Source organism: Brassica oleracea, chromosome C9 (genome assembly GCF_000695525.1).
Source record: "Brassica oleracea var. oleracea cultivar TO1000 chromosome C9, BOL, whole genome shotgun sequence".
In the NCBI taxonomy this organism is placed as follows: Eukaryota; Viridiplantae; Streptophyta; class Magnoliopsida; order Brassicales; family Brassicaceae; genus Brassica; species Brassica oleracea.
This window is the reverse complement of record NC_027756.1, coordinates 38,717,158-38,735,315: the sequence shown is the minus strand read 5'-3', so window position 1 is coordinate 38,735,315 and position 18,158 is coordinate 38,717,158. Positions and strand designations below refer to the sequence as shown.

Here is an 18,158-nt window from a genome sequence, read left to right as displayed (position 1 = left end):
ATATTGGCTAGCACATGCTAGGCCTGGGCATTTCAGGTATCGGTTCGGTTTGGTTCGGGTATTTCGGGTTTCGGGTAGTTCGGATAGGGGCTAGAGGATCCATTTAGTACTTGACCTATTTTCGGTTCGGTTCGGATAGTTTCGGGTTCGGTTTGGTTCGGATAGTAAATGTTGGAACCGGAAAATATCCGGAAAAAGTTCGGTTCTCATTTGGATCCGGTTCGGGTTCGGATAGTTCGGGTAGTTCGGATAATTTGGATAAAATATCGGTTATTTAGGGTAAAATATTAAATAATTACGATTTACATAAATTTTTTGGATATTTTGGATTACTTTGGATATTTCGGATAAAACTATCCGGATACTTTCGGATACTTTCGGGTAGTTTGGATACTTTATAATAATTTAGTATGTGGACAATATACAGAAGGAACGGCATTTGAAGTTCTATTTTATAGACTAATTTGAATTTAAACGTGTGTAATAAGCACATGTGTTACCAGCTCGAAAGACATCTCATCATTAGTTCGTTGTATTTTGTTAGTAATTCTAGTAGATGGTTTGTCAAAATGTTGATGTTTATATTTTTGTACGCCTGTTTGATTTGAGCGGCCTTGACTAAAACTGTTGATGATTTCGTGATATTATGTAGTTATTTTGCCCAGGCCTAGCACATGCGATGATATTTTCTTTGATTTTAAGAAGTTTTTTTAATGATTGATAGTTGATGATTTAAATTCATTTTTGAATTTTAATGAAGATAGCGATATTGAATTGGTATTACCAGTGACTAATTATGCTAAAAATTATAAGTAAAGTCTGAATTGCTAAATTTTATTATTTGTTAAGGTGGACCCATTAATTCTAAAAATGATATTTTTGAAAACTCAACTCATTATGGTAGAATGTGTAATGCCTAAAACATTCTTAAAAGTTTTATAAAAAAATCATTATACTTTGAGACAAAAAGAAGATAAATAATTTTGTTCTAAAAATTATTGTGTAACACTTATGAAGATTGCATCATGCTGTAATTTTCCTTTACTTGTAATTGATAGGCCTGGGCATTTTACCCGGACCCGAAGACCCGAACCGGAACCGACCCGAAAATACAGGTTCGGGTCCGGGTCCGGGTCCATGCTAATTACCTATTGGGTCTTTTTTTTTTGGACCCGCGGGTCTCGGTTCGGGTCCGGGTCCTACCCGAGACCCGTTCGGGTACCCGAAGTACCCGCAAATAATTGTATATACTAGGTATATTTGGGTGATTGGGTATATTTTTGGTATTTCGGATTTTTTTTTAAAGTTTCGGGTTTGGATTTTCGGGTATAATTGTAGGTTTTTGGTGAAATTTTAGATTTTTAGAAAATATAATTTGGGTATTCGGGTAAAATTCGGGTATGTTTTTAGCGTCAAGAATTTGCATGGACAAAGCCATCTCAGGCGATTAGTCATGTATGCTAAGTGCTAACCAGCTGATATACTATTTTATATTGAAAAATGTGAATAATATTGGAACAAATTACTTCTTTTTGTATGTGTGTGTCCTGTAACCAATAGCTTTCAGAATTTGGAGTTCGTATCATAAGCAATGAAGTGAAGATAATAGAAGATCCATAAGACCATCCCAGACATTTGGGATGAATTGATCACCAAGTTAAGTGTCCAACACTGTGTGTTAAACCAGCAAGTGATGGTTGCTCCACTGGTGTTGCATGATTATGGTTAAACTCTTATTCAAATGTATATTTCTTTTATTTTTGTTTCTTTAAACCTTGAGGCCTCTCCTGTGGTTCAGTACGTTTGGGTTACCTAAATAGTTAGTAAAGTAGACTAACATTGATGCACTTGGATTTACATTTAATTCCCACATAACTTTTGGATCCATTTGTAAGGCTCATTAAGACTGTCCAATTGACAAGCAGCCACAAAGTTTTGTAATCACAAAATCGTGCGTTACATAAAATGCTCAGGCAATCCCAAAAGCCTTAGAACATCAAAGTCGCACTAACACATCGGCATCTACGTCTATAGTATCTGAAGACTAATTTGAGTTTTTAAGCGTTTCTTCTGCTCTTTGTAAACGTAGAGGAACTCAGCGGGTGCTCATAAACTCACCAGGTCCAACACCAGAAAGAAAAAAAAAAACAGGTCGAGAAGGTAGCCTTGATTTACATCATTTCCATTCAACAGTACTGGAATCAGATCTCATCTCTTTAGTACACCCTATACTTTCCAGTTTGACATTAGGACACTACAGACTCACAAATCCAAATGTACAGCTGAAACATTTAATCCCTGTCACCTCTCTTAAGAGATTGTCTACCAAGGATTCCTAAAAACTCTTTCTGCAAATGTTGTGGAGGACCCTGCTACATATGTAAGAGGTGAAGGTATGGTTTCAGTTTCTGTATCATAAATATAAAAAAAAACTTGATGAACTGTCTGCATCCATCTGGTGCAAATGAAAAGAATTTTGAGTCAAAAAGCTTTGTCTTCCAAGATAATTTGAAAACCATTTTTCCGCATCGACACACCTTTTGCCACAGAACTCGGTTTAGACAATAGAATCTTTAACAGACTCATACCAGGAGCTCTTACCACTGCAAAATGAAAGAATCAAGACAACAATTCAAGTCTCGTCTCGGACAAAAGTTTATGTAATTACTAACCGAATATATTTATACCCAAAAATTCTTCTTTTGGCTCCCAAATCCCTATCTTTCAAGATGGAGTGGTAAGAGAAAGAGGAATTAGGAAGATGGTTGAGTGTATGAGTTTAGTCCACGTAAACAATATTTGTAAAACACACAGAAACAAACCATTCTTTTTGTTTGGCTGTGGTTGTATGATTAAGGAGGACGTCGATGGACTGGTGCCGGAAAATAAACCGTAAACGTAGATCCACCGTACTGCTCTGTTTTCTGTCTCTTTAACACGACCTCGATAGATGTTGCTTCTGTTCCGGTCTTCTCCTCCGTTTTCCAATCCCTTCCTCCACCTTCAGTTTTTGTCGTCGCGGGAGCTTGTCTGAATCTAGCATGTCCATCTTTAGATCTACCGAGAAGAGATATAACCTTGACGACGTCAGTGACCGCGGTTATCTAAGAGGCTGAGCTTTATATAGAAGACCTTCCACCGGTTAGATATGAAGAGGTTGGGCTGGAATTAATGCTACGGAGTGGGGCAAGTGAGATGAAGCATGTTAATGGTCGGATTAAAGAAGTAAATAAATGGAAACGGAAGGCGTTACAGAAAGTGAATCGGCGACTGCTTCATCGGAATGAAAAGAGCTCAGACCAAATAACCGACACTAAGTTTTGTGCTTAGAGACAAAAAAAAAACAATTGGGCCTGGACAAAATAACCTAATATAAGCCCAAATAGAAATTAATTTTGGAATAAACTATACGAAGCTCATAATGGTTGCGGAAGGATTATTGAGAATGAAAAAAAATTGGTTTGTCGTTTTTTTTTGAAATGCCAGGTGTCAAAAAATGCCCTTATGTGAATGATGAGGTGGAGGGCTGTGTGCAGAGCACAACTCTACTTTATATATATAAGATCAGCATATTTCATTTCTTTTGAGAAAGATTATAATCATATTTGCCAAAGAAGAAAATCAATAGACTGTCCTTTTTTTTATATAAACATCAGTTTTACAAGATGTTTGAAATGATTTTGTCAAAATAATGACACTAGTTGTTCATTGTAGTAGAATTTATCAGCTGGCCTATATGTGTTGATAAAATATGATTACTTTATGTTAATTTTAGTGGAAATGAGTAAATAATATTTTTGTTCCTAACAACGATTGTTAACGTAATATTCTCTTGTTATTTTGACAAAATTATACTCTAAAATGTCATCAGCCATCAATTATCTACCACTTAATCCATTAGCTTTAGGTTTCTTGTACCGCTTTAGTTACATAAGCTATAACAATAAACTATGCAGTATTTGGTATCTATCTATATATATAAATTAGTGTTTTCTCTCCTGTGAGTGCGCCACGTCACTAAGTCGCTTAATATAGTGTCAACACGTTTCCCATTTAACTATATGTTGCGTTTCAATTATGATTCTTTGTTATTTTTTTGGGTCTTCGTTTTGTTGTTTACTTTTTTGGACTTTGTTTTGTGGGCTTAATAATTTACACAAGTAGCTTCGTTTTTTTTCCTAAAATTCAGGATTAATGTTTGTAATCTTCGTTTTCGTTTTACGTGTCAAGTGATTGCCAATAGATAGACCCGAAGTTGCAAAACCAATTAAGATACAATACGTCTATCGGTTCTGGTCAGCCGCCAACCCAATTTACAAAATATTACAGAACATGATTTACAAAAATATTAATCTGTTTATGACCTAATCTAATAAACCTGTTATTGGCCAGACTATTAAGTTTCAGAAGACCAGAATTTGAACAAAGAAAATTAACCGTATTAATAAAAAGGAATTAAGGAAGATCGACATTAATCTAAACAATCAAACATAAAACAGAAAGATATTCTGTATAAAAATTGAAATACGGGTATGAGATAATCATAAAGATAGCATCAATAAGATTCAAACGCAAATTATCCCTGAAATATAGTTTCATATCATATGCCCAGCCAAAAGAAAGAACTTAAAAAATCACAAAAGTTGAAAACTTGATTCTGAGTATCTGTTCTCCAAGGTGAATAAACATCAAACATAAAATTAGTCGTAAAATACCATTTGTTTTATGAGATTCATCATGTACTCAGATCATATAAACACACAAATCTTTTTAAAATAAAAACTGGAAAAGGACTTTTTATGAGATTCATCACGTAGTCAGATCCATAAACCCACAGATCTTTTTAAAATAAAGACTGAAAAAGACTCAGTTTTCATTATAAATCGATAGCATTTCAAGAGTTATCACAATAACATCACAATATGTCTCACGGGATTGAGAGACTTGTGGACATTCTATGTTCACCTCGACTACAAAAAAGAGAGTTTAGATATAAAGCCAGAAGGAAAAAAATGGAAAAGCTCAGAACTTCTTAGAGGTTGACCGTCAGCGATAAAGAACAAAGCGCTTCTCTGTCACGCAAAAATTAAAAAAAAAGTCTTATACCAGTATCGAAGAAGATGATAAGAACTATAAACAATGAGACAGCAAACTATATGATTGACACATTATATATTAGTCGCGACATGATTAGGAGAAACCCTGATTTTATTGGGCTTTGTCGTGTACTATGTATTAATGGGCTTCTCTAAAAACTTAGACGCTATAACTAATGGATCTTTGAGTTGAGGAAAGCAGAAGAGTCAGATTTTTGAGCTGAGGTAATGTTTCTCAAATTTACAGATCGAAGGCTCGGTTGATATGATTTAGAGAAAACGTTGGGTTGTGGTTTTCTTAAAAAATATTTGTTCTTTGATTTTTTTGGTTTGTAATGTGTTCCCATAAACTGATTTGAAGACCAACATTATATTTGTCTTTCTGATATTTTTTTACTTATTCAGTCTTTATTATAAAATAGTTTGGGTTAATTAAAAAAATAACCCGTTTAAACAATCAGTTTCAACGAAAGATCATGTTTAGCAATTTCATTTTCGTAAATTCAGTTGCAATTTGTTCGAAACAATCTTTTTTAACATTTTCCTTGGTAAAAAAAAAATGGTTTCTTTGGTCAGCCTGATAAAATAACTCCGGTACTCTATCAATCCAAAATTATATAGCCGTAAATTTAGTTAGTCAAAAGAATATATTATCGTTTGATATAGAAAATGTAAGGAACCGGTTTCTACGTTTTATACTGCCTTTAAGACCATCTCCAATGTATTTTGCTATTTTCACCTCTAAACTAGAAGAACTCTATAATAGAGATGAGATATGCTCCAATGTATTTCTTTAAAATAGCAGTCTCTAAATGTAGAGTAAAAATAGAGAAATGCTATTTTTTACAGAGGAAGAAATAGAGGTGGGTTAGAGCAATTTCACCTCTAAATGCTATTATAGAGGTAGAAATAACAATGGGTTGGAGATGCTCTAAAGACGGATTCCTGAGAAATGAGAACTCAATGATTTTAAAAACATAACTAAGCTTCAAATGAGTTGTCAATTTAAACAAATGTTTAAATGAAAAACTAAATAATAAGATAAAAGTATTTAAAGCATAAACAAAGTTTAATTAAATTAAATTTCACATTGCTTACCTTCTGTTAATTCCAATACTGAAAATATAACAAATAGTGAGTTTTAATCATTTCAAATTTGTTGAGCAACACATTGAATAAATAAATAAAAAAATCTGAATTGACATATTAATTATATTTTAGTAGTCAATTCTAATGTAATATATATCTAGTTTATTCCTGAAGGGTTGCAACCAATTTCTGTACAATATTTGATATAAACGCAAATTGATATAAAATGTCATAAACATTGTTAGAAGACTGACAGACAATCTATGGACAATCTATGGATTGATAAGCATATGCTAATATTAATATTAATTTGGATTGTTTGCCAAAGAAGAAAATCAATAGGCTAATCCTTTTTTATATAAACATCAGTTTTACAAGATGTCTGAAATGATTTTGTCAAAATAATGACACTAGTTGTTCATTGTAGTAGAATTTATCAACTGGGTTATTTGTGTTGATAAATATGATTACTCTATGTTAATTTTATGGAAATGAGTAAATAATTCTTTTGTTCCTAACAACGATTGTTATTTTGACAAAATTATACTCTAAAATGTCATCCATCCTCCATCAATCAGCTACCACTTAATCCACTAGCTTTAGGTTTCTTGTACATCTGTAGTTACATAAGCTATAACAATAAACTATACAGATTTGGTATATTTTTATAATTATGTGTTTAGTAAAAGTCGTGACATTTTGTTTATTCCTGAAGGGTTGCAACCAATTTCTGTACAATATTTGATATAAACGCAAATTGATATAAAATGTCATAAACATTGTTAGAAGACTGACAGACAATCTATGGACAATCTATGGATTGATAAGCATATGCTAATATTAATATTAATTTGGATTGTTTGCCAAAGAAGAAAATCAATAGGCTAATCCTTTTTTATATAAACATCAGTTTTACAAGATGTCTGAAATGATTTTGTCAAAATAATGACACTAGTTGTTCATTGTAGTAGAATTTATCAACTGGGTTATTTGTGTTGATAAATATGATTACTCTATGTTAATTTTATGGAAATGAGTAAATAATTCTTTTGTTCCTAACAACGATTGTTATTTTGACAAAATTATACTCTAAAATGTCATCCATCCTCCATCAATCAGCTACCACTTAATCCACTAGCTTTAGGTTTCTTGTACATCTGTAGTTACATAAGCTATAACAATAAACTATACAGATTTGGTATATTTTTATAATTATGTGTTCATGCATACGTACGTTTCTTTGTTTATTCCTGAAGGGTTGCAACCAATTTATGTTCAATATTTGATATAGACGCAAATTGATATGAATGTCATAACACTGTTAGAAGACTAACGGACAATCTATGGATTGATAAGCATATGCTAATATTAATATTAATTTGGATTGTTTGCCAAAGAAGAAAATCAATAGGCTAATCCTTTTTTATATAAACATCAGTTTTACAAGATGTCTGAAATGATTTTGTCAAAATAATGACACTAGTTGTTCATTGTAGTAGAATTTATCAACTGGGTTATTTGTGTTGATAAATATGATTACTCTATGTTAATTTTATGGAAATGAGTAAATAATTCTTTTGTTCCTAACAACGATTGTTATTTTGACAAAATTATACTCTAAAATGTCATCCATCCTCCATCAATCAGCTACCACTTAATCCACTAGCTTTAGGTTTCTTGTACATCTGTAGTTACATAAGCTATAACAATAAACTATACAGATTTGGTATATTTTTATAATTATGTGTTTAGTAAAAGTCGTGACATTTTGTTTATTCCTGAAGGGTTGCAACCAATTTCTGTACAATATTTGATATAAACGCAAATTGATATAAAATGTCATAAACATTGTTAGAAGACTGACAGACAATCTATGGACAATCTATGGATTGATAAGCATATGCTAATATTAATAAATAATATTTGTGTTACAGGCTCACGAGTGGTTCTGCAAAATGGAACAAATCCAGTGATGCAATCTGACGAACTGTTAGATTCTTGTCTGCATCAAGATCCATCAGACACCATCCTAACACAACAAACCAGTTCCTCTCTGTCTCTATTCCGACAATATATTCACCAAAAGATTCCTCAAAGAACACAGGAGAATAACCTTTTGCTTCTACCATTGTTTCTGCATTTCATTACCCATTTTCCATTTTGATTCTCATTATCTTAATGAGTCCAGACTGATTTACAGGTAAAGTTAGCACATGAATTGCCACCACAGTTCCAGCTATTATTCAGAGTTTGTTCCTCTTTCGGCTCTGCAAAGAGAATAAAAAAAACCAAAAAAGGTTCAAGAAATACCAAGCAAATAAAGATCTTTAACACAAGTGGAGTAAAGACAGCAGTTATAAACACACCTGGAGTTTAAAGAAACTCACCTGGAGTTTAAAGAAAGCTCAATTAAGACTTCTGATTTTTTTTGTTATATGGTTTTGAGTTGTATTTGTCAGACAAAAAGGGCCAATGATGTCGACCCTTCACTGTCTTGGTTGTCTTGTTCTGCATAACAGCACAAGTTCAAGTGCCTGAGCTTCTGGAACTGGTTGGCACTCACATCAAGAACTGTCAATGAACCAAGAGAAAACAAAAGTATAACTATGATTGCATACTTAATTGCTACTACTCAGACAAGTGAACAATAACGTAAAGATTCATACTGAAAATTAGACAAAGCCAGGGAACTTTTTAGCTGGTTTCTCTGCGGAACAATTACTCTGCACATCCAGCTCTTCAGCTCAAGGTGATAAACTGCAATTTCACCTGGTAAGCAGAAAACAAAATACATGAGAGCCTTAGGGAAATACATAAGCAACGGAAGAGTAATAAACATAAGGATGTAGAACGAACCGTCTTACAGAGAATCAGATCCTCGAGATATGCGTTAGCGCTAATGAAAAGGATCATATGTTTTACTATTTAAAGATTGTTCTGATGTTTATCCCTTCTTGTGAGACTGCAAAGCCTTCAGCTTCTCCATGACCATTGTCAAGGTTGTGTTTGAATCTTGAGACGAGCTCAAGGATGTTATGAATCCTCTTGCAAGTAAATCCTCAATGATAATATCTATCCCTGAGAAAGCGGTACCTAGGGAAAGTATCCCACTGACGAGAGCTTTGTAAGTAGTCGCATTAGCTAAGAACCCATCTTGCTTCATCTCTTCATAGAGCTTAAACGCAGCTACCATATCACCTTTAGCACAAAGTCCACTAATCAATACATTGTACGACACGAGATCAAGCTTCAGGCCACAGTTTCTCACAACAACTCTCAATTCCAAAGCCTCTGTAACGTCCCCGTTCTTGCAAAACATGTGCATTAGAGTAGTGAAACTAGCAATAGTCGGAACCAGCTTCTTTTTCAGCATGGAACGAAGAAGCAGGGTAGCTTCTTCCGCCTTGCCGCATTTTGCAAGCGCTCTCACCATTGCACTCTCAGCTACATTAGCCGGACATGTCTTATGCGCTATCATCTCATCTTTCAGCATAAACGCAGTCTTTATATCTCCCACTCTACAAAGACCGTTAAGCAGACCAATGTATTTGGTGCAATCAGGAGATAGACCTTGCTTCGACATAGCGTGCAGAACCATGCGAGATTCCTGGAATCTGTGGTTTCTGTTGAGGACGCTTACAACGGCGTCATAAGTAGTTTTGTCAAGAGAGATTCCCAGTAAGTTCATGACGTTAACTAGATCAAAAGCCTTGCTGATCTCTCCGTTTGCACAACATTTGGAGATTAGCATGTTGAACGTACTCCTATCAACTTCAAAACCTCGGCATATAAACGCTTTCAAGGTTTTAAGACCAATCTCCAGCGCATTGGACTCACACATCCCGAGGATAAGAGAATGGCATGTGAGCTTGTCAGGTAAAACGCCGTTCAGTATCATGGATCTATACAGCTTAAAGGTCGTTGATATGTCTTTCCTCTTTGAATACCCATGCAAGAGGATGTTGTAAGTAATCAGATTAGGTTCCATTTCAGAAAGCAGGTCACTGGCCTTCTCTATTTTCCCCATCTTTGAGTAACCATCAATCATTGCGTTTGTTGTGACAGCATCAGGGGCAAGGCCAAGCTTCTCCATTTGCTCCCGGAAATGAAAAGCAGCTACCCACTGGCCAGCCTTGAACATACCATCCACAAAACATGTATACATCACCTCGTTGGGAAGTAAATTACCTCGAGCCTCAGCTTCCTTAGCAAAAAATATGGCAATAACAGTCTTGCCCTTCCTACACAACCCAGAGATAAGACTGGTATATGTATAACTGTCAGGCATAACGCTTCGCTGCACCATCTCACCAAACAGAGAGATAGACTTGTCCAAGTTCCCTGATTTACACATTGCGGTGAGTAGTGTGTTGTACATTACAGTATCAACAGCTGCAGGAACATCATGGAGGCTTCTCAGAAACTTCTCTGCCTCCTTCAAATGCCCACCTTTGCATAATCCCTTGAGAAGACCACCATATGTGAAGAACGTTGGGTGGTGGCCTACTTTGGTCATCTCATCAAATATAGAGAACGCTTTTAGCGCTTCACCGGAGCTTCCATACCCGTTGATAAGGCAATCAAAGCTAACTGCGTTAGGAAGAATGCCACCACTGGTCATGCAACGCATAAACTCTTCCGCCTCGCCCACTTTACCAGCTTTACATAGAGAAGAGACAAGTACGTTGAACGTGAAATGGTCTGGAGTATCGCCCTCAAGGATCATAGCTTCATAAATTCTTAAAGCTTCCTTTAAGCATCCCATCCTGCAGTAATTGTATATCAGCGTTGAGTATATGATGCCATTTGGACTAAGACCAGCTCGGTAAACTCTGCAGACTATCTCCTTAACAGTTCTAAACCTCCCCACCTTGCAAAATCCATTTATAAGTGCTGAGTATGTGACGATATCAGGATCAACATCATCTCTGCTCATTTCGTTAAGCATCTTAACAGCTTCATCTAATAACCCATTCTTGCATAACCCATCAATCATTCCAGTGTATGTTATTCGCCCAACAGAGATCCCTTTTCTCTTCATTCTCATGTAAAAGCCTCTCGCTAGATCAAACTCCGCATGCTTGCACAACCCATCTAAAAGTACACCATAGCTGACTTCAGTAGGGATAAGGCCTTGTGCTTCCATCATATAAAACATCTTCAGAGCCTCTTTAAAGTTTCCCTCACTAATGTATCCATCAGTCAAAGCATTGAAAGTAACATGATTCGGGGAAAGTACAAAGGCTAACATCTCATCCAAAAGTTGACGAGCAATGAGAACCTTTCCTTCATTAGAAAAACCATTAATCAGCGTGTTGTACGTGACTTCGTTGGGGTAAATCATCCTCTTCCTCATTTTCCTCAGTAACAAATAGCCTTTGGCACTTCTACTGTTTCTGCACAAATCGTTGATAATCATATTATATGTACACACATCAGCGTCAACCCCTTTGGACTTCATGTGATCTATAAGCTCTATAGCAGCTTTAAATCTCCCCTTTTTGCAATACCAATGGAGCACAGTGTTGTACGTAACTATAGTTGGGGGATAACCACTCTTCTCCATCTTTTCCATGAGATAACGCGACTTTTTAAAGTTCGCTTCAGCACAGAGCGCATTGATTAGGATATTGAAGGTAGCCACGTCGGGACAAATCTTCCTCTTGAGCATTTCCTTCAAGAAAGACCAGACTGACACATCCCCATCACTCTTTACAATGGAACCTAGCATTGCGTTACAGGTATAAACAGAAGGGTTGAACCCGTAAAGACCCATCAAACGAAATATCTCTAGAGAATCTTGAATCCTTCCTTCTCTCATATACACACGAATCAAGATGTCGAAAACAGCAGGGTTGGAGTTGCATAGCCTGTACGTGGTCATCAAAGCAGTAAACACAAAGCTTGGTTTGTCACCCATACAAGACAGCTCCTTCAAGATGTGCCTTGCGGGGTCGTACATTCTAGCTCTGACAAGTATATGCGTAGTGATACAAAACAGTTGAAGGAGATGGTCAGGCTCCAGACCGGGTTGCTTGACCACCCATTTGAGAAACTTCAAAGCTAGCTTCCCGTGAACTGGTCTAAGACGAGCCTGTCTGTAATCCATATGGTTTAGAGATTCCCAACGGTCGATTGTAAGAATGTTGTATATGCTCTTCTCCATATCAAACCCTGTTTCCGTAGAAACCCAAAAAGTTCAAATCTTTAGCAAAACCCATCAAAAATATTCAGGAAAATATTGAGAATTCAGCAAAAGAAACTCACCAGTGACACCAAATGGTTCGTGAGAAGCATAATCATCTCGTTTGGACTGTTTTACGACGCCGGAAGAAAACGCTACTCGGGAGAAACATCCGAGTTTTGAAGAACCGAGACGCAATAGAAAGATTGCTTCGTTTTTGTGAGAAAATAAGCTCGAGCAACCGGACATGGCTGATTCTTCTTACCGGTCAGTTCAGTTAACAATGTTTCTCCTTCCTTCCTTCCTTCCTTCGCCTGTGTTTTTCGCCCCCGCCGGTGGCAAAAGCTGGAAACGTAGTTGGGCCAAAGTTATAAAGGCCCGTTTTGTATTAAATGGGCTTTTTGGTATAGTCCCAAGGTTGTATACTAAACACGTGGGTTAATTTGACCTAAAAGGATTTGGTGTTAACGAACGGTTGAGATTAAACGGCAGGAGCGTAGAGTAGGTGAGATGTCGATGACAACTTAAAAGTGTTGGCTTGTTCAATTAGGTGAAAGCAACTTCCGAGTCTCACGCCTGGCTTGTTCACGAGTAACACATTACACTATGCATTTCTTTATCATCCTCTAAGGAGTTTCTTTTGCTTAAACATTGCAACAAATAATTAAAATTAAATTGCACATTACATCATGTAATGTAACGCTTGCAAACAAACAAACAAAGTCGGATTAATAACATTGTATTTTTTTTCTTCATGTGATATATCATGCCGAGTCTTATGATTAGAAATGGGAAATTGGAGATGTGTAATTTAACATCTATAAAAATGAAAACTGTAAAAGATGAATATCAGATCATTCGTAAAAGAAACATAAAATAATTAATGTGAAAGCGAACGCGGTAGGAGAATCTCTAATTCCGTAGAAACTTCCAGTTTCATTACTGCAAGTAATCTCAGAGCCATTTTCAGCTTCCTTTTCCCATGGACCCACTCTCCATCTTTTATCACTGGTTGCAACTTGTAACCAATAACCTCTCTCTCCCCCATTATAAATCAGAGTCATAGCTCATAGACTCACTCACCGTCACTCCTTACTTACGCAGCACGGCACATTTTCTTTCTTCTTCCTCCTTGAGAAGAAAGATGAGAAAATGTTGACAGAAGAAAGAGAGCACAAGCCGGGATTAGCAAATATAAAGTTTTGCCCTTGTCGGGAGTGTGCTCTCTTTACTTCTGTCACCATCATCATTCTGGTGTTATGTGATCGTGTGAGCGTAAGTGGTGTATATACACACTGTAGACACTTTGATTGCTTCAGCAAGGTTTCTCGAGTATCAAAGAAGGTAAGTTACTTGGTGATTTCTTCATTCACAGCTTCTGTTTTCATCAGGGTATGTACATGCAAACCAGACCGGTTTATTTTTCTTTCATTAGGCCACCGACATGTTGACCACCAAGACCTATATATGTCTACAACTACTTCACACTCTTCTTCATCAACATAAAACTAGGGGTTGTTCTGTTTATAGCTCTGTACTATCAACCATTTCAAATTCAAAGTACCCTGATACAACTTTGTTTTTGTTTTTGTTTTTTTTGACTTGGCTCTTGAGTACTCTGTTAGAAAAAAAATGAGCTTTTTGAATTGGATTGGGATATGGGGCTTATATGAATACAAAAACCTAATCGTTCAATATAAACTCATTGAACCAAAGGCCACACATTTGTTACAAAAATCAAAACAAATTTCAAACGTAAGAAATTAAAAAGAACTTCTACACACGATGCTGTCTCCATCATCTTTGGAAACAATATCATCAAGACTTATCAACCCAATAGAGAAAGATAGCGTTGGTTTCATCTTCGGAACCGGACTAGGCTCAACCTCATTGTTCAGTATCTGTAGCACACGTCTCATCGATGGTCGCTCATTACTATCCGGATGTGCGCACTTAAGCCCAACCAGCAACAGCTTCCTCATCATCTCCACATCAAACTCGCCTCTCAACCTCTCATCCACAGCATCAAGCACTCTTCCTTCACTGTGCAATCTCCAAACCCAGTCCACCAAGTTGACAGTCTTTTGATTCTCAGGCTCTTTATCTATCGGCCTTCTCCCGCAAGCAATCTCAAGAATCACCACTCCGTAGCTAAACGCATCAGTCATCTCAGTCGCAGTCCCGTACTGGAGATACTCCGGTGCGAGATACCCCATCGTACCAGCTGTTAACGTCGAGATAGGGCTTTTATCGTGCTCAGTGAGCCTAGCGAGACCAAAGTCCCCCAGCCTCGCGTTAAAGTTGATGTCTAGCATTATGTTGCTTGCCTTTATATCTCTGTGAACCACTTGCTGCTCACACTCATGGTGAAGATAAGACAAAGCCGAAGCCAAACCAATCGCTATGTTCAGCCTATGCGACCAGTCAAGAGCCACAGCTCCAGTCTCCGACTCCTGATACAGAATCTTATCAAGACTCCCATTAGGCATGAACTCGTAAACAAGAAGCAACTCTCCCTTCTCGTTACACCAACCCTGCAGCTGAACAAGATTCTTGTGCCGCAAGCAAGCAATGATGGACAACTCAGCTAGAAACTCCGTCCTCCCTTCAGTCGAGTTATGCCTCGATCTCTTCACAGCAGAGATCGTTCCCGACGAAACAAACATAGCTCTGTACACATTCCCAAACGCTCCTCTCCCAATGACACGACTGGAGTGAAACCCTTTCGTAGCTGCGTAAAGCTCTCTGTAGCTAAACTCTCTAAGGCCTGTGATAAGCTCCGTCTTGAGCTCCTTCTCCGCTTTAACTCCTTTCAACTTCTTCAACGTGAAGTAACCAAACACCAAGAGCGCTAAACAGAAGAAGACAGGACAAGAGATCCCAAGCCCAATCGCGAGACCGTGTCTTTGACGTCTTCTTCCACCCTTAGGTATAGCCACAGGAGCTACAGAGCTACCTGAAACGTTGTGAGGACGGTTAGATTTCGATCTAGCCGGAACAAAACCAGACGTCTTGAAGCTCCAATTCTCGATGAGATGAATCTCCGTGCTTCCTTCCGTCGAGCCGGAGAACCCTACGTACATCTCGCCGTTCAAGAACGGAGAAAGATCGATGTTCACTGACAAAATAGGCTTCTCTGGCTTCTTCGTTGTAGCTATAGGATCAGTGTAGCTCAAGAAGACGTTAAGCAAACGCATATCGTTCTTGTAATCGATCCAAGACGTGATCGATTTCCCGGATTTGAGATCGATCGACGGATCCGACGTGGCGATCGAGTTCAAGCTGTCGACGTCTAGCCCGACGTGGTTCCCGCTCGGATCGTTGAAGTTCGGATCGAGTTTGGTGTCGAATTCGATCGCGACGAATCGGTTCTTCATGGGCTGGGAGGAGTTCACGAGGCCCAAGAACTCGCCGGGGCTTCCTAAAGTGTCGTTGTCGTGGGAGAGGAAGAAGGAGAGCCCGTCGCCGGAGGAGTCTGGGTTCACGTTTTGGACGGAGAAGGAGAAGTGTGTGGAGAAAGACGCCGTGGTGTTTGAGACTGGATCGTAGAAACGGATTGGTGTGTTGTAGATTACGGTTCCGGAGCTCGTGTCGGGTACGCCTAGCTCCCGCGTGAGTCCCACGACGCCGTTTCGGAGATGGGAGTCGCCGAGGAACGTGAGCTTTCGGATGGTGAAGGATTTGAATGTGAAGTTGACGTTATCTGAGGAGACAAAGATTGGTTCCGCTATTGAGATAAAGAAGAAGAGAGCAAGAAGCTTTCTTGAAGAAGCCATTAGAGAGAGAGAGAGAGAGAGAGAGATAGTGTGGTGGGAAAATGGATTCGAATTGATATGATGAAGAAGATGAGGGTATATTTGTAATTTTGATGTAACAACGGTTATCAGGATGGAACCTTACACGGCGTCGTATGTGGTGGGTTCGTTAAGTCAAGTGTGAAAGAGTTGGAAGAGCGGGTCGGGTGGGGCCTAATAAGTGGACGCAAAAATCAAAACTGACCGTTTTAATGGCATATATATGGCGCCACCACGTGCATTAGAATACGATGGAATGTTATCTTTTTACTTCATTTAAATCCCTTATTTATGTATCTGTCTGTCTCTATTAATAATGACAAGGTCAAATTTGACTCACCAACTATGGTTTGACTGTCTACTGTTTTTTAACAGCATTTTAGACTCATCTTGGATCACAACATGCATCTCTCAGCAAACATATTTCACTAGTTAATCTTCATTTTGAGTGTTTTGTGCAATAGTGAGTGCTAAAATAACCTATGACCATATTCTATAACTTTAGCTGGTTTACTTTAATAAATAACAACGGATCGTGTGATACAAAAGTGGAGTATTCTAACATTAAACTAGAAGTGAGAGTTTGGTTATATTGAAAAGGTACAAATCTCTTGCTTTCAGCACCACCTGGCTCTTTCCACTAGGAGAATCCACAGAACCTAAGAATCTATATATAAATAGAAACTAGCCGTTAAGTATGAATGTGAACGTCAGTGGGATGACTGACTAATTGTTTATTACATTACCCATTCAGTAATCCTTACAAAAGCATAAAGGAATCTTGGCAGATTCTAATATGATAATAATATAATGTGATACAATAGGATAAGCAAGCACAAAGAGTGTGTATTCACAAGCTATTCTATGAACTTGGGCTGAAGCTATTAAGGTTTTTGTTCCCTCATTTCCTGCAAAAAGAAAAGGAACTTGAACACAGAGTTGTACCGTCGTTGACCCCCATCAAAATTTCATTGCAAAAAATTATTACATGTATTTTCTATTAAATAACTAGTGAAATGTTATAAAATCAGTGTATTGACCCCGCTAAAATATTTACTCAAAACTAACTTGACCCATTATTTAGTTATAGTGACCCCGTTAAATTTTGCGGCTGGCTCCGCCACTGTCTACTTGTTGCTTGACCTGCTCGATGATTCGCCTCTTCCTCTCAAAGATCTGCACAAAAAAAATTTTCATCTTTACATTTGCCGTCCCCCTCGGATTCTCCCTGCCAGAAAACATCGCCGACAACGACCTACTCTTGAGATTTGAGTGAGAGACTATTAGCAATGGATTTTTTTTTTTTGAATTTCAAAATTTTGGGGATAAAGATTTCATTTTGACATTTTTCCTTTTCTTTTTTTTTTTAAATCGGTTGCCCCATTCCTTTCATTTTCCCTTTCAGAAATTATTTTTAACCACTATGAAAAAAGCGTTAAAAAAAACCCATTATATGTTATAAATCATATTGTGGATGTCCATAACCAATCCATACTAGAGAGAGAGAGCCGGCGGCCATGAGAGAGAGAGAGACAGCAAACCCCACTACAAGAAAACACAAGTTTAACGAGGAAAATTAACGAGAAAAAACAATCCTCGTAAAAATACGTCGATTTTGCGAGGAAATTACGTGGAAAAATAAAAGCATCGTTATTTCCTCGTAACGTTACGACAAAAAAGTTTCGTCGTAAAGATGATGTAAATTGACGTGGTTTTTACGAGGAAACACTATTTCCTCGTAAATACGACGTAAAGTTTGCGAGTTCTTTACGAAGAATTAGTTTACGTGTACTTTACGAGGTAATTTTGAATCCACCACCAAGTTAGCTTCCTTCCATACACTCGGATGAGAGATTCGGGTATAAATTGGTTAGCCGTGATCAAAGTTACACCTCGAGGACGAATCATCAGTGGAGAAGAACCACCATTGAAAAAAGAACAGATAAATGAAGTCGAGGAACCTGAACAAGAAATTGATGACATCCTTCTCATTGA

At 37.5% G+C, this 18,158-nt stretch overlaps 2 protein-coding genes across 3 annotated transcripts; both read right to left on the bottom strand.

The window, feature by feature from the left end:
• Positions 1 to 8,072: 8,072 nt before the first annotated feature.
• LOC106319222 (pentatricopeptide repeat-containing protein At5g55840) lies at positions 8,073 to 12,688 on the bottom strand. Of its 2 annotated transcripts, none has more exons than XM_013757494.1 (5): positions 12,453 to 12,688; positions 9,042 to 12,359; positions 8,852 to 8,954; positions 8,573 to 8,756; positions 8,073 to 8,452 (listed from the first exon to the last, which is right to left on the bottom strand). In XM_013757494.1, exons 1-2 carry the CDS (start codon positions 12,616 to 12,618, stop codon positions 9,130 to 9,132), a joined length of 3,396 nt encoding a protein of 1,131 aa, XP_013612948.1. In that variant the 5' UTR covers positions 12,619 to 12,688; the 3' UTR covers positions 8,073 to 8,452; positions 8,573 to 8,756; positions 8,852 to 8,954; positions 9,042 to 9,129. The 2 variants fall into 2 exon arrangements, with proteins under 2 accessions (XP_013612948.1, XP_013612949.1); XM_013757495.1 differs by having other exon boundaries at positions 9,050 to 12,359.
• Positions 12,689 to 13,430: 742 nt separating this feature from the next.
• Positions 13,431 to 16,300, bottom strand: LOC106316741 (probable L-type lectin-domain containing receptor kinase S.7). The gene has a single exon (XM_013754617.1). The coding sequence runs from the start codon at positions 16,143 to 16,145 to the stop codon at positions 14,133 to 14,135; it is 2,013 nt and encodes a 670-aa protein (XP_013610071.1). The 5' UTR covers positions 16,146 to 16,300; the 3' UTR covers positions 13,431 to 14,132.
• Positions 16,301 to 18,158: the final 1,858 nt, after the last annotated feature.